This window comes from Emydura macquarii, unplaced genomic scaffold (genome assembly GCF_026122565.2).
Source record: "Emydura macquarii macquarii isolate MOO-44397 ecotype Brisbane River unplaced genomic scaffold, CSIRO-AGI_Emac_v2 contig_1386, whole genome shotgun sequence".
Classification (NCBI taxonomy): domain Eukaryota; kingdom Metazoa; phylum Chordata; order Testudines; family Chelidae; genus Emydura; species Emydura macquarii.
Window position 1 is genome coordinate 680,839 of NW_027131523.1, and position 23,872 is coordinate 704,710.

At 66.8% G+C, this 23,872-nt stretch overlaps 4 protein-coding genes across 4 annotated transcripts; 1 reads left to right on the top strand and 3 right to left on the bottom strand.

Annotated features, from left to right (window-relative positions):
- The first annotated feature begins 197 nt into the window (after positions 1–197).
- On the top strand, positions 198–6,547 carry RUVBL2 (RuvB like AAA ATPase 2). Its single transcript, XM_067552201.1, has 15 exons — positions 198–327; positions 486–534; positions 1,043–1,098; positions 1,463–1,604; positions 2,026–2,155; positions 2,419–2,485; positions 2,796–2,902; positions 3,164–3,257; positions 3,352–3,475; positions 3,892–3,986; positions 4,231–4,349; positions 4,497–4,616; positions 5,430–5,559; positions 5,939–6,053; positions 6,338–6,547. The coding sequence occupies exons 1-15, from the start codon at positions 316–318 to the stop codon at positions 6,361–6,363; spliced, it is 1,386 nt and encodes a 461-aa protein (XP_067408302.1). The 5' UTR covers positions 198–315; the 3' UTR covers positions 6,364–6,547.
- A 158-nt stretch (positions 6,548–6,705) lies between these two features.
- Positions 6,706–7,560, bottom strand: LOC137155878 (lutropin subunit beta-like; the record flags this gene model as incomplete). Its single annotated transcript, XM_067552331.1, has 2 exons — positions 6,706–6,966; positions 7,147–7,560. Coding segments are annotated over 2 exons (645 nt in total), but the record flags the coding sequence as incomplete, so codon positions are not given.
- Positions 7,561–7,666: 106 nt separating this feature from the next.
- On the bottom strand, positions 7,667–10,429 carry SAXO3 (stabilizer of axonemal microtubules 3). Its single transcript, XM_067552265.1, has 5 exons — positions 10,308–10,429; positions 9,861–10,049; positions 9,192–9,353; positions 8,945–9,072; positions 7,667–8,660 (listed from the first exon to the last, which is right to left on the bottom strand). The coding sequence occupies exons 1-5, from the start codon at positions 10,422–10,424 to the stop codon at positions 8,435–8,437; spliced, it is 822 nt and encodes a 273-aa protein (XP_067408366.1). The 5' UTR covers positions 10,425–10,429; the 3' UTR covers positions 7,667–8,434.
- A 1,054-nt stretch (positions 10,430–11,483) lies between these two features.
- NTF4 (neurotrophin 4) lies at positions 11,484–13,770 on the bottom strand. Its single transcript, XM_067552288.1, has 2 exons — positions 13,385–13,770; positions 11,484–12,335 (listed from the first exon to the last, which is right to left on the bottom strand). Exon 2 carries the CDS (start codon positions 12,321–12,323, stop codon positions 11,703–11,705), a length of 621 nt encoding a protein of 206 aa, XP_067408389.1. The 5' UTR covers positions 12,324–12,335; positions 13,385–13,770; the 3' UTR covers positions 11,484–11,702.
- Positions 13,771–23,872: the final 10,102 nt, after the last annotated feature.

Below are 23,872 nucleotides of genomic sequence, written 5' to 3' on the forward strand. Positions count from 1 at the left end.
GCCCCGCCCCCACCGCCCTCCGCCGGCTCGGAGTGGAGCGCTCGGGCGCCCGCCGCGCTCTGATTGGCTGACGCGGCCGGTGAGCGGCAGGGGAGGGGCACGTGGCGGAGGGCAGGGTACGTGCGCCAAGGTCTTAAAGGGGAAGCGTCACCTCGCCCAACTGCCGGGCGGGGCCGGCAGCCTGGCGGACCGCGGACCATAGAGCGGCGGCCGGAGCGCCCCCCCTTTCCTCCCCACCTCTGTTCCGCGCGTGGCGAGGAGCCACTTCCGGTTTCCGGTCCGCGCCGGGCGGCTCGTTGCGGAGGACCGAGCAACATGGCAACGGCGGTGAGCGGGGCCGCCCCGCCCCCCCCCGGGGGTTCGCCGGGTGCTGCCGCCATGAGCCTGGCGGGGGGGGGGCGGGAGGGAGAAGTGGGGGGGCGGGGCTGCCCTCGCGATCCCCCCCCCCCCGCGCCCCACTCACGTGTCTCTCTCTCCCCCCCCAGACCACGAAGGTGCCCGAGGTTCGGGACGTGACCCGCATCGAGCGCATCGGTGAGTCCCCCCCGCCCCCCCCGGGGAGACCGAGCCCCTCCCCCCGCCCCCCCCCGGGACCCGAGCCCCCCTGGTAGGAGGGGCAATGGGCCGCCCCACTCACTGCCCTCGCCTGCCCCGGGCGGGGGGGGGGGTAAAGCTGCTCTCGGTCTACAGCCCCCCCGGCGGGGGAGGGCCCGTGGGGCTCCCCCCGGTGGATGCGCGGCCGCCCCGCTGCCATGGCAGCGAGCTGGGAGCCAGGCTGGTCTCCAGGGACGCGTTGCCTGGTGCAACCCGCCCCTCGGCCGGCCGGGCCCGTGGGGCTGATGGGGGGCGGGGGCGGGCCCGTGGGGCTGGGCCCCTGGCTGTGGTCCGAGGTGTCGGAGCAGGGGCGATACCAGGCTGCCTGGGCCCTGCCCCCTCGTGCTCCGGGCTCTGGCCCTGCCCGCGGTGGGGGGGGGGCGCCATGAGCCACCCCCCCCCCGCAGCCAGAGCAGCCAGCTGACCCCCCCCCGTCTTGTGTCCCCAGGTGCTCACTCCCACATCCGGGGGCTGGGCCTGGACGATGCCTTGGAGCCCAGACAGGTACCTGGGACGCCCCCTCCCGGCTACTCCCCGGTGGGAAGGCTGGGCCGAGGGGCCTGCTGGGCGAAATCGGGGTCTGGGCTGCCTGTGAGAGGGGCAGTGGGGGGCTGTGTGGTGGGATGGGGTAACCAGGGATAGTGTCACTGGATGACGGAGCGTGGGGATGGGGGTCGGAGCTTGGGGGGGGCTGTGCAGGGGGTCCGGGGCGCCTTGGTGAGTGGAGGGGAGGAACTGGATACTTTGGGGGGTTGTGGGGGTGCGGGTTGCATGGGAGGGGGTAGCCAGGGGACTGTGTGTGAGAGTGGGGGGGCTGGGTCGCTCTTTCTCTCCCCCCCCGCCAGGTCCCATCCCTCGCTCTCCCCAGGTCTCGCAGGGCATGGTGGGCCAGCTGGCTGCCCGCCGTGCGGCCGGCGTCATCCTGGAGATGATCAAAGAGGGGAAGATCGCGGGCCGGGCCGTCCTCATCGCCGGCCAGCCGGGCACTGGCAAGACGGCCATTGCCATGGGTACGGGCCGGCAGGGTCTCCCCCCAGGGCACCTCGAGGCCCCAGTCGGGAGTGAACTACAGCTCCTCCCCCCTCCCCTGTGTCCTGAGACACCCCCCAGGGAATCCCGCTCCTCCCCCATCTCCTGGGATCCCCCCACCCAGGGAATCCCGCTCCTCCCCCATCTCCTGGGGTCCCCCCATCCAGGGAATCCCGCTCCTCCCCCACCCTTCCCCTGTTTCCTGAGACACCCCCTTGGGAATCCCACCCCCTCCATCTCCTGGGCAGTCCCCCCCACCCAGGGAATCCCTCCCACCCTGGCACTCTTCTCTAGGCATCTCGGCCCCTGGAGGGAGTTGCTGCGCCCCAGAGCAGTGGTTCAGGAGCTGGGGTCCCCAGCTGCGCACCCCTGTGTAACCAGCTCTCCTCCCTTCCCCCCCAGGTATGGCGCAGGCGCTGGGGCTTGACACACCCTTTACAGCCATCGCCGGCAGCGAGATCTTCTCCCTGGAGATGAGCAAGACAGAGGCGCTAACCCAGGCCTTCCGGCGCTCCATCGGCGTGCGCATCAAGTGAGGGGCGGGGTTCAGTCCCTAGCTGTGGGAGGGCACTGTGGGGTGGTTGGAGCAGAAGGGGGAGGGGGCTGGGAGCGAGGACGCCTGGGTTCTATCCCTGGCTCTGGGCAGGGAGGGGGCTGGGAGCCAGGAGGGCAGTGGGTGCTGTGGGTAGATGCTGCGGTGGGCATGGGGAAAGCTGGTTGTGTCCCTGGGGACGGTGGCGAGGCGGGTGGGGGTGAGGAATGGGCTGCCCCCCTGACCCTCTTCCTTCCCCACAGGGAGGAGACGGAAATCATCGAGGGGGAAGTGGTGGAGATCCAGATCGACCGCCCGGCCACCGGCACTGTGAGTGGGGCAGGGGATAGGCGGTGTTACCATGGGCTCTCATCCCCCACCTGAATCCTCCCCCAGGAACAGGCCCCTCCCCTCTCCCACCTGGCTCCTCCCCCAGGAACAGGCCCCTCCCCTCTCCCACCTGGCTCCTCCCCCAGGAACAAGCCCCTCCCATCCCCCCACCTGGCCCCTCCCACCCAGGCCTGGGGTGCTGCTGTGGGTGCTCTCCCTCTCCTCCATGTTTGCCTTCTGCCCTGATGTGTGGCCCAACCGGTGGGGCGGGGATGGGCGTAGTGACTGACCCCCACCTCTTCCCCCACAGGGCGCCAAGGTGGGGAAGCTGACGCTGAAGACCACGGAGATGGAAACCATCTACGACCTGGGCACCAAGATGATCGAGTCTCTGACCAAGGAGAAAGTGCAGGCGGGGTGAGGTGGGGAGGAGTTGGAGGGTGGGGGGAGGGGCTGGGGCCTGGGCAGGGGGCGCTGGGTGGGGGCGGGAGTGGGGCAGGGCAAGGGAGTGCACAGTTGTGGCAGGAATCCAGCAGGGCCCCCCATGAGGAGCGGCTCGCCCCGAGGGGTCCGTGTCGGGACCCCCAATGTTGTTGGGGGGCTAGGTTCTCCCCTGTCTGCCCTCGGACCCCCCCCACACCCAGCTGAACCTGACCATCTCCCCCCACCCCCCCGCAGGGACGTCATCACCATTGACAAAGCCACAGGGAAGATCAGCAAGCTGGGGCGCTCCTTCACCCGGGCACGAGACTACGACGCCATGGGCGCCCAGGTACGGGGGGGGCTCTGAGCTGTGCCGGGGGGTGGGGGGGTTGGTGAGTGGAGGGGGGGACAGCTGGCAGGCTCTGAGCTGCCCCTCCCTGCAGACCAAGTTCGTGCAGTGCCCGGACGGGGAGCTGCAGAAGCGCAAGGAGGTCGTCCACACGGTGTCGCTGCACGAGATCGACGTCATCAACAGCCGCACCCAGGGCTTCCTGGCCCTCTTCTCAGGTACCCCCCGTCGCTCCCTGCGGCCCCCATCGCCCCCTCACCTCCCTGCGGCCCCCAAAAACAGCCACACCCAGGGCTTTCTGGCCCTCTTCTCAGGTACACCCCCAGCCTCCCTGCAGCCCCATCGACCCATCCAGGAGCTGCATCCTGGCCTTCCTGGCCCTGGGGGGCACAAGCTGTGCCCCACCATCCAGTGGCTGAGGCTCCCCCCCCCGCTCCCTGGGTCAGGGCATCTCATTGCCCCTATCCCCTTGTGGCCTCCCTTTACCAGTGAGGTGGGGTCATCCCTGCCCCCCAGGCTCCAGGAGCCTGTATCCTTCCCCTGGAGCGGCGGGGTCTGTGCGTGTCCCCTCCGGGACTCTGTAGGGGGCTGGGCATCCAGAGCGCCTCCCCCTAGCTCCGTGTCTGCCCCCCAGGTGACACCGGGGAGATCAAGGCCGAGGTGCGGGAGCAGATCAACGCCAAGGTGGCCGAATGGCGAGAGGAGGGCAAGGCCGAGGTCATCCCGGGGGTGAGTGCGTGGGGGGGGCTCCGAGCAGGTGATGGCGGGAGGGCAGGGCTCAGCGCCGTGGGGGGAGAGCGGGGGGCTGGGAGGGCATGAGGATGGCTGGCAGGGAGAGTGCACAGGGGCACCGAGTGGTCGGGGGGGGGGGGGGGGGTGAATGCACAGGGAGCTGGGAAGGGCTGGGCGGGCAGGGTTACCGGGGGGCTTGAGGGGTGCTGGTGGGGTGACTCCGCTGTGCCCCCCACCCCAGGTGCTGTTCATTGATGAGGTTCACATGCTGGACATCGAGTGCTTCTCCTTCCTGAACCGGGCGCTGGAGAGCGACATGGCGCCCGTGCTCATCATGGCGACCAACCGTGGCATCACCAGGTGGGCAGCGGGGGGCAGGGCTGGGCCATGGCGGGGGGAGGGGGGGAGCTAGCCTGGCCAGTGAGGGGGCGGGGCCAGGGCAGGTACAGCTGTGGTGGGGCAATCCCAGTGAGGGGCAGGGCGTTTCTGAGACTCTGCTCCCCCCAGGATCCGTGGCACCAGCTACCAGAGCCCCCACGGGATCCCCATCGACCTGCTGGACCGGCTGCTGATCATCTCCACCGCGCCCTACAGCGACAAGGAGACCAAGCAGATCCTCAAAATACGGTGAGGGCCCCCCCTTCCCGGCACCGCCCCCCGCCCTCGCGAGCTGTTACAGATCCACAGGCTGGGCTCCGGCCCAGCCCTACGGGGGGACCCCTGGAGTGCGGCAGCCCCTCTTAGGGTCACTCTCACTGGGGTGAGCCCCTCGGCATCCCCGCTCCCCTGGACTGCCCCTGCATGGGACCCCTGGGACGGACGGACACCCCCAGAGGGAGCTATGTACTCCCGATTTCCTTAATCTGGAGTGACTCTGGGCCAGCCGTGTGAACGCAGGAGGGTTTATTGGATGTCTGGACCCGGCGCAGAGAGTCCGTGGTTAGCCCGGAGAACAGAGTTACAGCGACATCAGGCCCGAGCCCCCCGACTCCCCTTCAGTCCCTGCACCTGCAGCAGCCCCCAGGTAACACCCCCGGCCCCTCTCAGCCCTTTGTCCTCCAGCTGGTCACCCGCGGCCAGCGCCGTGCGCGGGGGCCTGTCCCTGGGCGTTAGTTGCTGGGTGCCAAATGTCCGGGCAGTTGGAGGAGCCGCTGTCTTCCCTGGCTCTCCCCGGGCATGGGGGGCCGGGCCCAGCCAGCTGGTGTCAGTCATGCCTGGATTTCTGCCCAGAGCAAACAGCTGTTTCCCCTCCCCCGTCAGCCATGCAGCACACGGGGGAAACTGAGGCACACACAATACTCATCCAACACATTCTGAAAAATTCCCTCTCTGTCACGAGTGGCCCCTGCAGGCCTCCTCCCCTCCGGGAGCAGCTCATAGCACAGCAACCGCCCCCCTCCCCCCCGGTGGCAGTGCCCTGACCCCATGCTCCACCCCCAGGTGCGAGGAGGAGGACGTGGAGATGAACGAAGACGCCTACACTGTGCTGACGCGCATCGGCCTGGAGACCTCGCTGCGGTACGCCATCCAGCTCATCACCGCCGCCAGCCTGGTGTGCCGCAAGAGGAAGGTCAGCCCCGGACGCCTGGGTTCTGCCCTGCCCCAGGGGGTGGGGAGTACATGGGGGGGGGGGGGGCTGGGAGCCAGGACTCTGGAAATGAAGGGGGTCTAGTGGGCAGAGCAGGGGGCTGGGAGCCAGGATTGCTGAGTTCTCTCCCAGCTCTGGGAGGGGAGTGGGGCCCAATGGGTAGAGCTGGGGGGGCTGGGAGCCCGGACACCTGGGTTCTGGAAATGGAGCAGGGGACTAGTGGCCAGAGCAGGGGGTTGGGAGCCAGGACTCCTGGATGGGGTTTCTGAGGGTGCCCCTAGTGCGGGGCCCTGCGTGCGGCTGCCCCCTGCCCCGTGGGGCACTGTGGGCTCCTCTGATGCCCCCTCCCCGCTGCCCCCAGGGCACAGAGGTGCAGGTGGAGGACATCAAGCGGGTGTACTCGCTGTTCCTGGACGAGTCGCGCTCCACGCAGTACAGGAAGGAGTACCAAGATGCCTTCCTCTTCAACGAGCTGAGTGAGTGCCGGGCGGGGGGGGGGCGGGGACACGGCTTGGGGGAGGGGCATGGGGCTACAGGGGACGGGTGCCCCAGTCACCAAGGGGGTCCCCCCAGACGTGGGGCTCCTGCCCAGCTCAGTGGGGCAGGCAGTGGGATCCTGTCATTCCCCCACTGTCCCCCTAGCAGGGCCCTTGCTGGGCTCCTCCCCCCAAAGCCCCGCCCCTTTGGCTCCTCCCCCTAAATCCCCGCCCCCTCTGATTCCTCCCCTCCCAGCTGTTCTAACCTTCTTCCTCTCTTGCAGAAGGAGACACCATGGACACCTCCTGATCCCCTCCCCTCCTCTCCCCTTGTCTGTCTGTCTGTCTCTCCCCCCCCCCCCCCCAGCCTGTTGCTCATGGAGCCATTTCTTTGGGTTTCTGATTTTGTAAAATAAACATTTTGGAAAATACCTGCTGAGTGTCTGACGGACGCCTGGGTTCCATCCTGGCTCTGGGAGGGGGCTGAGGGTCTAGTGGTTAGAGCAGGGTTGGGGGGTGGGGGCTGGGAGCCCAGACTCCTCAGTTCTGTCCTGGCTCAGGGAGGCAGTGGGGACCAGTGGTCACAGCGAGGCCCTGCTTTATCTCCCCCCATTTCCCCCTCCCCCCCCCCCACACACACGCGGAGCCGGGCTGGCGGACACAGTGTTTATTGCCCCCGCCCCTAAGCGAAGCCCCCCCGGGCGCTGCAGAAGTCGGGTCCGATGCTGTGCACGGTGCAGTCGCTGGAGTCCATGGGGCAGAGGCTGCAGTGGCAGCTCAGCGCCACGGGGAAGGTGAAGGCCGGGTCCACGCCCGGCGGGCAGCCGGGCAGCGCCAGCGTCTCGTAGCGCACGGCCCGGTAGGTGCAGATGTGCTGGGAGACGGGCGTGAGCGCGCTTTTGTACACCGGCTCCTGGGGAGAGAGGAGTAGGGCAGGGGGGCACGGGGCAACCTGCCCCAGGCCTGTGCCCCCCAAGTGTGCCCACGCTGTGCCAGCCGGGCCTGCGCCCACCACTGCCCCCCAGCCCCTCTCTGCAGGGGGCCTCCCCCTGGGACCTGCCCGCCTCCCTGCCGGCCATGGCCCGGCCCTCACCTTGGTCTGGCAGTATCCGCTGCAGATGGCGGTGGGGAAGGTGACGCAGACGGGGCAGCCCTCCTTCTCGGCCGCGATGGTGGCGTTGACGGGCCTGCAGAAGCGGCGCCCGCGGGTGGCGCCCAGGGTCGCTCTGCCCAGCAGCAGCAGCACCAGCAGCAGAGCCTGCAGCCCGCGCTGGGGGAGAGCAGAGAGGGGGGCAGACGGGGGCCGCGGGGAATGGGGCACCAGGCAGGCCCACCTGGTGCTCCTGGTGGAGCAGGAGGGACCCTCGCCCCCTGGCACGGCCCTGTGGACGGCACATGGCTCCCTGCCCCCCCTCCCCTGCAGCCCCCCAGTGCTCTCACCTGTGGGGGTCCCATGCTGCTGTCGGCGCTGGAGGGAATCAGCACCTGCTGTTGCCCGCTGCCCCTCTTATACCACCAGCTGCTGCCCCCTCCCCCCCCGCCGGTGCCCAGCTCCCTCCCCGCCTTCCGGCTCCAGCCGGCAGCATCAGGGGAGCCAAGGCCGCCCCCCCCCCCCCCCCCCCCGCCCAGGGAGGGGGCGGCTTCATGGCCAAGGTCACCAGGGCACACGGCCCATCTGCCAGGAGTGAACCCAGGAGTCCGGGCAACCAGCCCCTTCTCTTGCCCTAGCCACAGGGGAGCTGGGAGCCCGGACTCCTGGGTTCTCTCCTGGCTCTGGGGGGCGGGGGGTCCGAGCCCTGCATCCTCTCCGCTCATGTCTCCTTTGCCGAGGCCAGCCCGGCCTCCCCCCACGGAAGCCGGGGGCCGGCGCCACCTGCGTTGCCAGGTGAGAAATCTCCGCGGCATGGTGGCCTCGAGCGATGCCCCTGGGCAAATCCCACCCCCCAAGGGCACGGGGGGGGGGGGGTAGGAGGCCGGGCGGCGGGGCTGGGAGCCAGGACGCCTGGGTTCTCTTCTGGGAATCCTGGCTGCCAGCCCCTCACCCCGCCCCCCCTTAGAATAGAACCCAGGTGTCCTGATGGCGAGGGGGGGGCTTCCCAACGCAGAGAAGGAGCCAGTTCTCGGGCACCCCCCAGCAAGAAAGACCAGAGAACACAGGAGCACCGAATCGCAGCATGTTGGGGGGCGCGGGGGGGGGGGGGGGGAGCCTCAGATGGGCACGGGCTTGCTGCTCCCATAGCACTGGCTTTCTGTACGGTACATCAGGGGCACGGCCAGGATCTGGGGCACAGCCTCGGGGGGGCAGAGGGTAGGGGGCCGCCCCGGGGGGCCATGAGCGCTGGGGGTGCGGTGGGGGGGCCCGTAGGATTCCCGCCCCAGGCTCAGCGCCCCGCGGTGCGGCACGGCGGGCGCCAGCGTCGGCAGGCGGGGGGGGCGGGTGGGACTGGGGAAGAGAGTCCAGTCGTGGGGGGGTGCGGTGGGCCGGAGGGGGGCTGCGTGTCGTTGCCCAGGGTGGGCTCCCGCAGGCCGTGCCCCCAAGACTTGGGGTAACCCTCAAATTGCCAGTAGGTGAGAGCGTCCTTCCGGCCATAGCCCTGCAGTTCCTGCCTGGGGGAGAGACGGGAGGGGGTCAAACCACGGGTCCTCCTGCCCCCCAGTCGGTCAGCCCCTCCCCCAACATCCTCCCTCTTGGAGCATAACCCGGGAGTCCTGGCTCCCCCTCCCCCTGCTCTAACCACTAGACCCCACTCCCCTCCCAGAGCCGGGAGAGAACCCAGGAGTCCTGGGTAACCACTAGACCCCCTCCCCCCGCTGGGAGAGAACCACTAGACTTTCCCCTCCTCTCTCCCCTCCCAGAGCCAGGAGAGAACCCAGGAGTCCGGGTGTCTCACGGGGTGAAGGCGCGGATGTCCCGGCAGCTGACGGAGCTGTAGGGGTCCAGCCGGCTCAGAACCGACCCGTCGCGGACGTAGAAGACGGACCCCGCCAGGGGCTTGTTCTGAGTGCTGGCAACGATGGCCTGGGGGGGCCGGGGGAGATGGAAATGAGGGTTCCCCCCACTCTGGGGACCCTCGCTCCCCTGGCCCTCCCCCCGCCCCATCTGCCAGCACTGCCCCCCTCGGTCTGCGGGGTCCCTACCTTGGAGGCGCCGTCGGTGTGGTGGGCGGCCAGGGCGAAGGGCTGGGGGCCGGCGTGGTGGCTGGGCTCGGGGGCCAGGTTGGGCCAGCCGCAGAACCGGTGCCGGGTCTCACTGAGCTGGGCCCCCGGGACCAGTGGGACCCGCCAGGCGCGGAGCTGCAGCTGGGGGAATAGCGCCCCGGGGGGGGGTCAGTGCATGGGGGGGGGGGCTGGCATGGATGAGGCCTGGCATCCCCCTTTAGCTGTTCCAAAGAGCAGCCCCCCCCCCATCTATGACTCCCCCCATCCACAGCAGCTGGGGGGGGACCCAGAGCAAATCCCAAAAGCTGCCACTGAGGGGACAAGGTTTGTTGTGCGACCCCCCCCCAACTCCTCCACCGTGTCACAGACCCCCCCAACCCGTGGAGCGGGCACTGAGCTGTGGGACCCAGGCGTCCTGCTCCCCATCCCCTCCCACAGCCAGGATAGAACCCAGGCGTCCTGGCTCCCAGCCCCCCCCCCCCGCTCTAACCACTAGTCCCCCCTCCCCTCCCCGAGCCAGGATAGAACCCAGGCGTCCTGGCTCCCAGCCCCCCCCCCCCCGCTCTAACCACTAGTCCCCCCTCCCCGAGCCAGGATAGAACCCAGGCGTCCTGGCTCCCAGCCCCCCCGCTCTGGCCCCGCCTGTGCCTTGTCCAGGGGGTCCTTGTTGTGGTGCACTCTCCACAGCGGTGCGGGCGGGGGGGCCCGGGGCTGCCCCAGGACCCCTCCGTGGGTTTTCCCGTCGTGGTAGAGCCCCGTGGTGGTCGCCAGGCGCTGGATCAGCTGCTCCCGGAGGGGCCTCTCCGAGCCGGGGGGCAGGGGCTCATGGACCGTGGACTGGGGGTGACGCAGAGAGAGAGAGAGCGCCTGTAACCCCCTGCCCCACACTGCTGGGTAGAGAACCCAGGCATCCTAGGGCCTGCCTCCCCCACCCACCCCTCTGCTCCAACCACTAGACCCCACTCCCCTCCCAGAGCCAGGATGGAACCCAGGCGTCCAGGATGCCAGGCCCCCCCTGCTCTAACCGCTAGACCCCACTCCCCCTCCCCAAACCGGCAGGGAACCCAGGCGTCCGGGCCGCCCGCGGGCACTCACGCGGGCAGTGGGGGGCGGGAAGGGCTGTGGGGGCTGCGTCTCCAACCCCACCCCGCTGCTGGTGAGGGGCCAGAACTGGCGGTGGTGCCACCCGGCTGCCGTGACGCCCCAGCCCATGTCGGTGCCAGCCATGCCAGCCTCTGCCCTGGCCCTGCCCGCAGGGGGGGGAAAAGGGGGGGGGTGTTTATGACACGTTACCATGGAGCCGGAACCCAGCCCATGTGACCTGGCACCCGGCCCAGGGAGCAGCTGGCAGCTCGGACGCCTGGGTTCTATTTCCATCGCCGCCAGCACTGGGGGGGGGCTGTTGGGGGGACCTGCCCCTTTGCTGTGTCCCACCGGCGCCGGCCCCCCCCCCCTCGGCTGCTAATCCACTGGGGGAGTGTTATGGGGGGGGGGGCTGGGCCATGAAGGTTTTTTGGGGCGGGGCAGCAGCTGTTTCCACCCCGCCCGCCCCACTGTTAACCTGTGGGACCCCCCACAGCAGGACCTGCCCTGGGCAGGGTTGGCCTTGCAGGGGGCTGGCGCAGGCTAGGGGCGATGACCCCCCCATGCATAGAAGTGGGGGGGGGCCGGGCTGGATGGTCCATGGTTGACTTGGCTCAGCTGGGGGTGGGGGAGGGAGGAGGTACCAGGTCAGGCAGCCCTTGAATTGCCCCTTTTCTGCCACAAGGTGGAGCCAAACCCCCAGGTATGTGCCCCCCCCCACATTTCTCCTGCCCCCCCCCCCCTTCCCCCAGGACACATGGGGCCCATGGGGCAGTTGCTGACCTTCTGGGGGGGCCTGGAACCACCGTCCCCACCCCCAAGGGAGCAGATGGGGGTCGGGTGTGCTGGGGCTGGGGGTTGGGAGTGTCAGGCACCGGCTGAGCTGGGGGGGGGGGGGGCGGGGGGGCTGAATGGGGACGCCATGGGAATCACAGGCTCCCAGACTCTTGTGGGGTGGGTGCCCCATACGTGGATCCCGAGGGGCATTTCTCTTCCCCCTCCCCCCCCCCCCCCCCGCCTCACCCGTGACCCAATGAACGACTCGGACACTCTGGGTTTGTTTCCTTTAGGTCTTTTCCGGCTGCGAGGAGCCATCGCGGGGGGGGGGGGGGGGGGGCTGGGGGGGGGCTGCAGGGAATAAATTAATACAGGGGAGGAGGGGCTGGGTCGGATCAGAACCGGGGGGAGGGGAGGGATAATAAATATGGGAGGAAATAGCGAACACAGACACGAAAGGCAGAAAACCTCCTGGAGGCCACGGCCCCCCAGAGCCTGGCCCCCAGCCCCCCGGCTGACCCCCGGCGCCCCGGACTACGTCCCGGCGTCCGAGCAGAGCCGATTCCCGAGTGGAGCCCAGCGGGGCCTGTCCGCAGCCCACCCCCCGTGTCCCGCCGGCGGCTCCCCCGGCTACGGCCGGCCGGCCCGGCTCAGCAGGGTGCAGACGCAGGCCGTGTCGATGCGGATCCAGCGCCAGCCCACCAGCTTGTCGGCGTCGGCGGTCAGGGCCCGCACGTAGGACTGCCGGGCCTTGCACTCGGACAGCCAGTGGCGCCGGTCCACGCCCCGGCAGCCGCCCGCCGTGCCGCCCGCCGGGTTGCAGGTGGTCTCGAAGAAATACTGCTTGAGCGGCCCGGTGAGGGTCTGCACCTCGGACAGCACCGTCACCGCCTTGCCCCGGATGTCCACGGCCGTCCGTTTGTCCGTCACCCAGAGGCTGACGCTGTCGCAGACGGCCATCTCGCCCCGGCGCGCCGCCTCCGCCCCCTCGGCCCGCCGGACCCGCAGCGTCCCGTTGGCCGGCGCCGCCCGCAACTCCGGCTCCTCCAGCAGTAGCAGCAGGGGGGGCCCGGCGGGGGCCCGGCTCGACAGGGCCACGCGGGGGGAGGACAGCTCCCAGTCCCCCAGGGAGGGGGGCGACCCCTCCCAAGGGACCCCGGCGTCCGGGCCGGCGAGGGAGGGGAGGCGGAGGGGAACAGCGTGGATGGCACAAAGGAATGAGGTGACCATGGCCTGGAGCGGAACCAGCATCACCGCGGGAACCTGGGGGGAGCAAGGGGGAGGGGTTAGAGCTGGTAGACCCTGCCCCTCCCCCCACCAAACTGGCCCCCAGAACTGAGACACACATGGCCCCGTCCACAGATCAGCAGGGCTGGGGGGTGGGGGGAGGGGGGAAGGATGCCCGGGGCTGGGATAGCAGGGGGCTGCGGGTCAGGAGGGAGGGGCACCGGCAGGGTGGGGGGCAGGGGGAGCTGAGGGCTGGGATAGCAGGGGGCTGCGGGTCAGGAGGGAGGGGCACCGGCAGGGTGGGGGGCAGGGGGAGCTGAGGGCTGGGATAGCAGGGGGCTGCGGGTCAGGAGGGAGGGGCACCGGCAGGGTGGGGGGCAGGGGGAGCTGAGGGCTGGGATAGCAGGGGGCTGCGGGTCAGGAGGGAGGGGCACCGGCAGGGTGGGGGGCAGGGGGAGCTGAGGGCTGGGATAACAGGGGGCTGCGGGTCAGGAGGGAGGGGCACCGGCAGGGTGGGGGGCAGGGGGAGCTGAGGGCTGGGATAGCAGGGGGCTGCGGGTCAGGAAGGAGGGGCACCGGCAGGGTGGGGGGCAGGGGGAGCTGAGGGCTGGGATAGCAGGGGGCTGCGGGTCAGGAGGGAGGGGCACCGGCAGGGTGGGGGGCAGGGGGAGCTGAGGGCTGGGATAGCAGGGGGCTGCGGGTCAGGAGGGAGGGGCACCGGCAGGGTGGGGGGCAGGGGGAGCTGAGGGCTGGGATAGCAGGGGGCTGCGGGTCAGGAGGGAGGGGCACCGGCAGGGTGGGGGGCAGGGGGAGCTGAGGGCTGGGATAGCAGGGGGCTGCGGGTCAGGAGGGAGGGGCACCGGCAGGGTGGGGGGCAGGGGGAGCTGAGGGCTGGGATAGCAGGGGGCTTCGGGTCAGGAGGGAGGGGCACCGGCAGGGTGGGGGGCAGGGGGAGCTGAGGGCTGGGATAGCAGGGGGCTGCGGGTCAGGAGGGAGGGGCACCGGCAGGGTGGGGGGCAGGGGGAGCTGAGGGCTGGGATAGCAGGGGGCTGCGGGTCAGGAGGGAGGGGCACCCTGGGTGTTACCTGCAGTGTCAGCACCTCCTGCAGCGTGGGGGGGCCAGTTCCCTGCAGAGCCGGTCCTGGGTTCGAGTCATGACCCTCCTGCAGCTGAGGATCCGGCTGATGCCCCCTCCCCGGGGCGGGGGCCGAGTCTGCTGCCGACTCCTACCAGGCGCGGGGTCCCGCCGGCACGATCCCGGCCCAGCCCCCCGCAGCCCTGGGGGGCTCCTGGCCCAGCCGTTCCATGGCTCAGCAGTGGGGCAGCTCGGGGTGGCTCAGGGCTGGCGCCCCCTCCCTGGGGACTTCCAGGCTCATGCTGAAGTCATCTGGTCTGGGGGGCGGGAGGCGAGACCAGGGGAAGAGCCGGGGGGCAGGGGGGGGAAGGTTGGTCACTGCAGCTGGGGATGGGCAGTCACGCAAAAGTCCTGAGGGGAAAGAGAAATACGGGATTTTAATGTTAACTGGGGCTGGAACCCAGGAGTCCTGGGCTCCCAGCCCCCTGCCTCCCGCTCTAACCACTAAACCCCACTGCCCCTCCCCCCAGAGCCAGAGAAGGAACCCAGGAGTCCTGGGCTCCCAGCCCCCTGCCTCCCGCTCTAACCACTAAACCCCACTGCCCCTCCCCCCAGAGCCAGAGAAGGAACCCAGGAGTCCTGGGCTCCCAGCCCCCTGCCTCCCGCTCTAACCACTAAACCCCACTGCCTCTCCCCCCAGAGCCAGAGAAGGAACCCAGGAGTCCTGGCTTCCAGCCCTTCCCCCACTCTCCTCTCCTTCCCTGAAATGTGGCTGCTCTGGGGTGAAGTGAGCGTGAGGGGGGCAGCTGAATTTCAGGCCCCCTCCCCGTGCAGGTTTTAGTGAGACCCCCCCCTCCCCAGGGAGTCAGGCCCCAGGGTCCAGAACGTGCTTTCTAGAGCATGGCAGAGTCCAGAACCACCATAATCTAGAACATGAGCCGGCAGGGTGTCGGGGCCTGGAACTCACCCCGGAAATCTTGGTTGGCTCTAGAGCGTGACTCCTAACCACACCTGGATCTAGAACGTGCCACCCCAGGGCGCACACTGGGATCTAGAAGGTGTCCTGGGCTCGAGAGCAACCGCCCTCCAAAAACACTGGAAAAAAACCCGCAGCGCGACACGGAGATCAAGAACGATCTAGAACCCAGACCTGAAACAGCCCCGGGGTCTAGAAGAGCCATCAAAGTGACAGTGGGATCTAGAACGTGGCACAGATCAGGTGCTCTAGACCCCACTGGATCTAGACCCTGACTGTAACAAGCCGCCACTGGGCTCTGGAACCAGGATCCAGAATGTGGCGACCCCCCTCTGCCCAATGTGACCCTCTAGAACCGCTCGCTTCCAGCCCCCAGGTTCTCGAGCCGGGCGGCCCCCGGGTTCTAGGGCCTCACTGTCCTGGGCAGCTCCTCCAGTGCCCCCCCCCCAGCCAGGGCAGCTGTGATGCCTCCAGTGACAGCTGCAGATTTCAGGACTGGCGGCTGCTGGGCGGGGGAGGGTGATGGGATCCAGATGCAGAAACATCTGGGGGCGTCGGGCAGGGGCCTAATGCACGTGCCTTTGAAAGTGAACCAGGGAGGTTTCTGCTCCCAGCCCTTCCCCCACAGAAAACCCCTCATCCCTGCACTGAGCTGCCCGTTCTCACCAGCCTGGGACCGAGAGGCAACAGCAGGCGGGGCTGGGAGCCCGGACTCCTGGGTTCTCCGCCTGGCTCAGTGAGGGAAGGGGGGGTTTGGAAGCCCGGACTCCTGGGTTCTCCACCTGGCTGTGGGCGGGGGCGGGGCTGACAGAATATAACCAGTTTTTTAGAGAGATTAGATTCGGACCCTGAGGCTATTTGCATAAAGTGCTACCCACAATGCCCGGCGCCCTGACCTCCTGTGCGGGAAGCAGGTATGTGCAGCTCAGCGAAGCGTGCGCCAACCTGCCCGCCCAGCGGTGCGCCTCACTCCCGACCCGCAGCCCCCTGCTCACCCAGCCTGTGCGCCCCCCACTCTTCCGGTGCCCCTCACTCCCGACCCGCAGCCCCCCCACCACATTCAGACGACCAAGGCTCTGATGGGGTAGCAGGTTGGGGGGGGGTAGGGTGCCAATTCACAAGGGGGGGGTAGAAGAAGGGAGTCAAAGGGGGCCTATGATCTGCTTCCCAGGGGTGATGTCCCGGGGGGAGAACATGAGGCTGCCCTTTTCCCAGGGTACAGCTGAGTGGGGGGATCAGGGCAGCTTCCCCGGTCTAGGTAACAGGGATATTTCCCTCCCCAGTGCTGGGGGGGGAGTAGGGCCTAGTGATTAGAGCTGGGGGGGCTGGGAGTTGGACTTCTTTCAACTCATTAGAACCCCACTAGAGCTGAGGAGAGAACCCAGGCATCCAGCCCCCTGTGCTCTAACCACTAGACCTCCGCCCCCTCTCCAGCACCAGGGAGAGAACCCAGGCGTCCTGCCTCCTCGCTGTGCCTGGGCGGCCGCCAGTGGCCAGCGAGGCTTGTCCGTGCCCCGGCTCTTGGCTAATGAAATCCAGGCCCCGCAGCGTCTCCCTGGGAGACGCCCCCAGTTCATTCATCTGGCCCAGCTGGTTTCCATTGCGCGCGCGGCTCCTGCCGTAGGTGGATTGAGGGGGGGCCTATTTCCCCCGCCCTGGGAGTGCCCAGTTCCCCCCATCCTCGTGCACAGGCTGCCCCCCGCCCCGCCACCCTCAACGGGGCGCAGCATGAGCTCCCAGCCCACCCCCCACACTGCCGCAAAGAGGTGGGTGCCTCTCACTCCCAACCCGCAGCCCCCTGCTAGCCCAACTCTGGGCTCCCCCCAGCTTTACTGGTGCCTCTCACTCCCGACCCGCAGCCCCCGTCCAACCCAGCCCTGGGGCCCCCCCCCCCCCAGCTCTGCCGGTGCCCCTCACTCCCGACCCACAGCCCCCGTCCAACCCAGCCCTGGGCCCCCCCCCCTCAGCTCTGCCGGTGCCCCTCACTCCCGACCCACAGCCCCCGTCCAACCCAGCCCTGGGCCCCCCCGCCCCCTCTCTACAGGTGCCCCTCACCCCTGACCCATAGACTGCTCCCTGCTAGTCCACCCACCTTATGATCTAAGGCCCCCTTCGCAGTCCTGGGGGGTCGGGTGGGGGGCCAGTGCAGACAGACAGACGGACGACCAGCCGGTTCCCGCGCCGTCGATCCTTCTCCCACGAGCCTCCGGGTTTCAACATGAGAAGTTAATAACCTCGTCCCAGCACTGGGCTGGAATTTGCGTTTCCGGGCTGCCAGGGAATGGCAGGCCGCTGGGGGGGGGGCGGGAACTAGTGGGGGGGGGCACCGCCCCTTTGCACAGCTGAGCTATTGGGGAACGGCTCGGCAGGGTGGGATCCCCGGCAGGGAGGGCGAGGGGCCGGGCGGGGAGCTGCAGGGGGGGGGGGGGCAGGAGCCAGGTAGACAGATGGGAGCAGAGCTGAAGAGGGGGAGGGTGGAAATTCCCCCGGGGGGAGGAGTGGGGAAAAGGGAACAGGAGAGCCCCCCCCCCCCCCACAGCAAGCGGGGCGCTGGGTCCCATGGCCGGGCCAGGGGTTCATTCCACGGGAGCTCTGCGAACCCCCTCCCCCCCCCACGCCGGCCTTCTCCTGCGTGCCCCTCACCTGATCCAAGTCTGATTTCAATATTCCCCCCCACCCCGCCCTGCTCACAACCGCCCAGACCTGGGGGGGCGACAATCGGCTGGTTTGTGTATGAGCCCAGCACTGGTCTGGAGGGCTGCAGCAGGAGTGTCCAGGGGGGCACAAATCCCCAAACCAGACTGCCCCCAGGGCAATCCAGAGTCACCCCTGTCTGCCATCGGGGTGGGGCCGGATTCTGATTTTAGCTCCCTCAGGGTCAATCCGGAGTCACTCCTGTTCCCAGTGGGGTCAGGACTGGATTCTGATCTCAGCTCCCCTGGGGTCAATCTGGAGTCACTCCTGTTTGCAGTGGGGTCAGACAGGACTGAATTCTGATCTCAGCTCCCTTGGGGTCAATCTGGAGTCACTCCTGTTTGCAGTGGGGTCAGGACTGGATTCTGATCTCAGCCCCACCTCCCCCCCCCCGACCCACGGGTATCATCCCCCAGCCAGGCTGTAAGTGACCGCCTACCCCCAACACATCTCAGGCTGCCCCGTCTCTCCTGTGCGGAGCTTGAGCCGATTACGCGCCTATCCCGGGCCCGGCGGCTCCCCGATGCGGGTGTGGAGCGAGGGGCGGGGGAGGGGAGATGCAAGGAATCCGGATTAGCTCAGGTTGAAAAAATGCAGTCGGGAGAAGAAAGAGGCATCAGCTAAGGAAATTGGGTTAACCCTCTTCCTCCTCCCCCCCCCCTCAGCCAGCCAGCCCCCCTCCCTGGGGGAGAAAGCCCCGTGCCCCACTCCCAGCGCACTCTCCAAGAGGGAATCTGGAGCATTCGCCAGAAGATGATTTTCCTTCTCCTCTGGCAGGAGGTTTCAATCACTCCCCCTCCCCCGAAATCCAACCCCCCCACACACACCCACACTCCCCTGGGCCCCTTCTCCAGCTCTCAACAAGGCAGCCGCCTCCTTTCACTCCCAGCCACCTGCCTGAAGTTCCCAGCCCTGCCTGGCCCCCACTTTTCATCTCCCTTTTGTGGTCTGAACGCCAGCCCCTTGTTCCTGCATCCGGGAGGTGCGGAGCCGGGGAGCTCTTGGTGAAGTTGGGTGTCTCCGGTTACTGGAGAGAGGCAGGGAGAACCTAAGCAGGATAAACTGCTCTCCGCAAACAAGGCAGTACCGGGCTGGGATGAAACTGGGTGAAGCGGGCTGGGTGGGAAAAACTTTTTTGCTTTTTATCATTTCAAAAAAAATCAACCTAGGAAACGGCACAAGAAAAAAAACTTGGTTAAAAGATCAGCAGCGCGCTCGGAAATCAGGAAATGCAGGTGTCACAAGCGCAAAGAAAAACGCCAAAGCGGAGGTGCAGCAAAGACTGCCCCTTCTGCTAGCGTCCAGCGCCGTGTTTACCTTCCTCCAGTCAGTTTTAGAAGTCCTAGAAATTTCCATGCCAAACGCTTTGTTTAAAAGACTGTCCGAGCGTTCAGAAATCAGGCCAGGTTGCAAATGAACGACTCTAAGTTACAGCGATGACTCACTCGCCTTCTGCTGGCGTCTAGTGACGGCTTTATCTTCCTTCTGCTGCTTTAAAAACCTAGGCAATCACCAGCAAAAAAAACCTCATTGGAAAAAAAATCACACTTGCAAAATAATCCGAAGCCTGCGCGTTGTAATTAACTGCAAATTAACCATGCGCTGCCGGTGTCTAAGAGCCGATGGCGGCCTTTCGTGTCAGTCTGACTTCAGAAAACCTAGGAAATGGCATACAAAAAATGTGTTTAAAAGAACATTGACGCAGCAAAGTGAAATCAGAAGGGCAGGTGACTCACAGCTGTGCCTGAAGCATTTTGATGGTTTATATTGTTTTTTCCTGTCTGTTTTTTTCATTATTTTTTTAAAAAGCTAGGAAATTCCGAGCCAAAAACTTTGTGAAAGAAACCTCAACGCTGCCAGGAAAGCAGCAGGAAGCCAGGAAAACGGCAGCTAAGTTGCAAATTGACTTGTTGGCAGCGGAGCTTGCACTTTCTGCTACCGTCTGACCGGCTTTCCATTTATTTGGTTGGTTTTGTTTGTTTGTTTGTTTTTAGTCTGTTTTCTTTCCCTTTTCTTTAAACAAAAACCAAAAAAAAACAACTGAGGAAATTCCTGCAAAACACTTTGTTAGAAGATTAAAGCTGCAAAGTGACACCAAGCCATGAAATGCTGGTGTGAAGGGTGCAGAGAGTAATCACCTGTCTATTTTGCATCTTTCATCTGTCCGTTTTTCTCTCTCCCCATGTGTGTCTTCGTGTGGGTGTTCTCTGTGTCACTCGCTCCCTGTGTGTCTGTGCTGGTGTGGGGGACCTAGGAACCCCTCCCCGTCAACTGTTCTGTAACATGAACTCCCGTCAGGCCTGACAAACTCACCACACCTACCGCCCTGCTTCCATGGTCCGTGGCCACCTGTGGCATCCTGGCAGGTCTCTAATGGAAGCCGAGATCTGGCGGCCCCGCAGCGGCATTGCTGGCCGTCCCTCTGGAGTCTGGGGAAGATGTAACGGGAAATACGTTTCAAAGCCTGGTGCCGATCAAAGGGAAAACCCGGGTCCCTCTAGGCAGGAGGTGAGGAAGCCGCGTCTCTCTGGGAATCCAGCCTCATGGGGCCCAGCAGAGAATAAGCTCCAGGCACCTCCGGGGATGCACAGGGGAACGTACTGAGCAAGGAACCCCGGTTTAACTTTGCTGGTGTCAGCCTGTGTGCCAGCCCCCGATACCCCGGCTCATCCGGCCTGCCCAACCAAACCTGGCCTGGCTCATGGCCCAATCCCCCAGCTCCCCAGAGACATCCCCCGGCCGTGGCTGATCTCTCTCCCTGGCCCTCCGCAGAGATGCTAAAACTGGCCACCACGTAAGAGGCAGAGCCCACATCACCCGCCAGGTGGGTTGGCCGAGGACTCGCCCGCCGCTGTCCAGCTGCGGCCCGGAGAGGGGCTTGGCTTCAGACAGCGTTTTGTTCCCAGAGAGCGGAGATTTCCGTGCTGCCAGCCACGAATCAGGGAGACAGGGCGGGAGAGAGACCAAACCTGCCGACTCCTGCCGGGCACTCAGTTGCAGCCCGACACACTCTTTGTCCACGCGCCTTTCTCGCTCACGTCACGTTTCCGGCAGTTCCCGCCACTCCGGCCGGGAGGATCCGGCTCTCGCAGGCCCGCCAGGTGCCAGCTCCTCCGGGGTGGACGCCAAACTGGCTGGTTTGCCCTGATTACAGCTCCCCAAACGCCTTGTTTGCTCCCCAACGGCCGGATGGACCCCCCAATGCTCTTCCTGACCCGGCGACCGACCAGCCCCTGTGGAAATGGGGCGTCCAGGGTTCTGAGTCCACAGACCCCTGTTCCTCCCCGGGGTGCATGGGCCTTGATCGTCACATAAGTGGGGGCAAAAAGACACCCCATTATCCTGTGGCCAGGGAAGCGATGGGGCCGCGCGGATGCGTGAGTGGAACGAGCCGGGCGTGCCGTGAAGGAGTTTGGGTGACATCGGCAGACGAGACAGGAGCGACGTCCGTCCTCTAGCAAGCGCGGTTGGATGTTGGTTTACGGGTAACCCGCTGGCTTCCATTAGCCGGACCCGCGACAGGATCCCAGAGGCCAGGGCCAGAAGGGGCCCCAGGACCATCTAGCCTGACCCTCTGCCTAGCCCAAGCCAGAGACCTGCCCCGAAATAATTCCTAGGGTGACTCGGTTCCAGCAACAGCTGATCTCGCTTCATAAATGGCCTGGGATGGGGAATCCACCCCGACCCGACCCTCGAGAAACGGTTCCAGTCGTTAATGCCTCTCCACTCCTCGTTAACAAGGGACAGCTCGCGTCCAGGCCGGGTTTGCCCAGCCCCACCGGCCGGCGAGCCAAGATTTCCTCCCTTCGGTCTGACTCCGCTGCCGAGTGGTTCCGCTCCACGCGGGTCTCAGCTGATCGGGGCTGAGTCTCACAGGCTGGTTTGGGCCCCATTCCCGGGACTGGGAATTCTGGGGGTGCCTGCACCGTACGCGAAGCGGGCCCATTTTAAGGGGCACGCCAGCGTAGACGCCCCCCAACGTTGCTGGGCGGGGTTCTCCCCTTGGGGTGGTTAATCCGCTTCCCTGAAAGGCAGGAGCCTGGTGGAGGGGAGAATTTCTCACGCCCCCCCCCCAACCCCCCGAGTGACGGAGCTGGGTCGCCCTCGCTTTTGACCGTAGATCTGGGCGAAGACGTCCCCTCTTCTGGAGGCAGAGGGGATAAGAGGGCAACTGGGTACCCCAGGATCAGCCCCAGGTGGCTCTCGTGTTGGGTTGGGGGGCTGTGGGGGGCATGTTGAATTGTACTGGGGAGGCTGGGGGTGTTTTGTTGGGGTGGGAGGGTCGTGGAGTCTGGGCTGCGTTGTCTAGTGGTGGCGGCCTGTTGTGCTGAATGGGGGTGTTGCACTGGGGGTGTGAGGGGCGTTGGTGGGTGTTGTGTTACGCTGGGAGTAACGGGCTGTGTTGCGATCGGTGTGTCCAAGTGACGTGCGTGTTGTGTGTCACGTGCTGTGTGATTTTGGGGTGTCGTTGTGTTGCAGCGGTGCAGGTGGGGGGTGTTGTGTTGAGCTGGGGTTGTGTTGTCTGTGCTCTGTTGTGCTCTTCTGTCTGCGCCCCCGCCCCCTCCCTCCTTGGCTGGGAGCGCCTGGCACTGCCCCATAGCCCTGCCCCCTCCCCCCCGGCACGGCCTCATCGCTCTGCTACTGCACGGTCTCTGCGCCCCCGTCCCCTGCACCCCGCTGCCCTGCCCCCTCCCGCCCCCTCTCCCCAGCTAAACACCCGCAGGAGTCTGGATGTGGCTGGAGGAGATGGGGGGAGCCCAGGGCTGGGGTTGCAGGGGGCTGTGGGTCAGGAGACTCTCAGTTTCCATGGCACCCCACGGAGACTCCCCTGGGACGAGTTTCCTCCATCCAGGGCTGCATCCCCCCCCCGCCGGAGGCTCTGACCTGTGACCTCCCCAAAAACCCGGCACTCAGGGCAGCCTGGAGAATCCCGGCAGCCCCCAGGGTCCCCCCGCCCGTCCCAGGCTCCCCTGTGCCCCCCGGAGGGGCCAGGTCCCAGCACTGGGCAAGGGGTCCCCGTTCAGGGGGCGCTCTCCCCTGCCCTGATGCCCCAGGGGGACCGCTGGGGGGCTGAGAGCAAGGGGCACTCAGTAGAGGTTGCTGGGTGGCAGGGGGCAGGAAGCAGAGGGGGCTGAGCAGGGGACGCTGGGGGGCAGAGAGTGGGGGAAGGCTCCAGAAGGGGCTCTGACAGGGAAATCCCCCGCGCCTGCTGGGGTGCAGGGTCTCAGACACACAGTTCTGATCCCAGCTGGCCGAGGAACCCCAACATGGTACCTCTCAGCCAGATGTGCTCCCCCCGCCCGCTCACCTCGGGGGGGTGGCCCAGATGTTCTGCAGATGCTGGGAGCAATCTCTGGCTTCCCAAACCTGCTCATTGTCTCATGAGATCCCTCCCCCTCCCCCGCCAAGCCCCCAGCTAAGTCCCCCCTTCCCACAACCCAGAGACTCGGGGACGGGAGTGGGGTGTAGTGGGTTAGAGCCGGGGGGGCTGGGTGCCAGGACGCCTGGGTCCCTTTGCTGATCCAGATGTGAGTAACCCCAGGCTGGCCACATGCTTCTGCCCCCAGCCAGATCCGCTTAGCCAGAGGACCAGTAACGATCCCCCCACCCTCCCCCCGCTCTGGGTCACGGCTTTGGCTGCTGCCCTCCACTGGTCAGTGTGGGGGGACCAGCCCCGGAGGTCTGGGGAGAAGGGAGGAGTCTGGGGCTGGAGGAGGGAAGGGTGGGCCCTGCCCCGGGGACGCCGGTGGCACCAGGGGACACTGTCGTGAGGAAGCTCGCAGCACTGGGGTCCCTGTCTGCGCGCTGCTGGGACTCCTGGTCCATGGCTCTAGGTGGGGATCTCCCATCAGCCAGGGCTGCCCCCTCCAGATTCCTTCCCCCTTCCCCCCCCCGGCAGTGCCCCCCATCACAGCCAGGCAGGCGTGGGGCAGGGGGGGCAGTGCATGTCGGGTCTTTATGGCCGGAAATCGCATTCTGAGCAGTAAAAGCACCAGATGCAGGAGTTGGGGGTGGGGTGAGTGGCAGCTGCAGGGGGGGGCTGGGAGCCAGGACTCCTAGGTTCTAATCCCAGCTCGGGGAGGGGAGCAGGGTCTGGTGATTAGAGTGGGGGCAGGGCTGGGAGCCAGGACCCCTGGGTTCTGTTTTTGTCAAGGTCTGCTCTTTCTGTCCGCTGGCTCTGCACTGCACCCTGGGGCAGGACCAGGGGGATGTAAGGATTTCCTCCTCCCTTCCCCCCATCTGTACCCCCCAGCTCTGTCTCTCTCTCTGTCCCCCATCTATCTATGGTCTCACACCCTATTGCCCCGGGAGGGGGAGTATCTGGGGGTCAGATCTTGGCTGACGCGCCCATACCTAGGCCTGGGGGTTGGGATGGGAGGGGCCTGGGGGTTAGCGTGGCCCCGAGCTGTCGTGGCCTGTGGCAGGGGTTCATGTCCATCCACGCATCCCCCCATCTCTTGGTCCCCCTCCCTCCCCGTCCATCCCTGCCTCTGTATCTTCACTGCCCCCAACCTGCCCCCTTTAATGTCCTCCGTCCCCCTCCTGCGCTGGGGGAGGTTCACTGCGAACTCCCTGCCCAGCCTGGGTCTGCCCCATGGGATGACCCAGTCCTCTGCCCTCGCCCCCTCGCCCTACCAGGACATGCTGCTGTTCCTTTAAATACCCCCCTGGCATCCTGGCTATTTCGCCAGCCTAAATTTAAACCCTGCCACCTCAGCAGGACAGACGGATGGATTCCCTCCACCCGCCCCCAGCAAAAAACAGGTCACCCTGGATGCCCCCTGCTCCCTACCCCCGCCCAGCCCCCCATGCACCAGGCTTCGATGC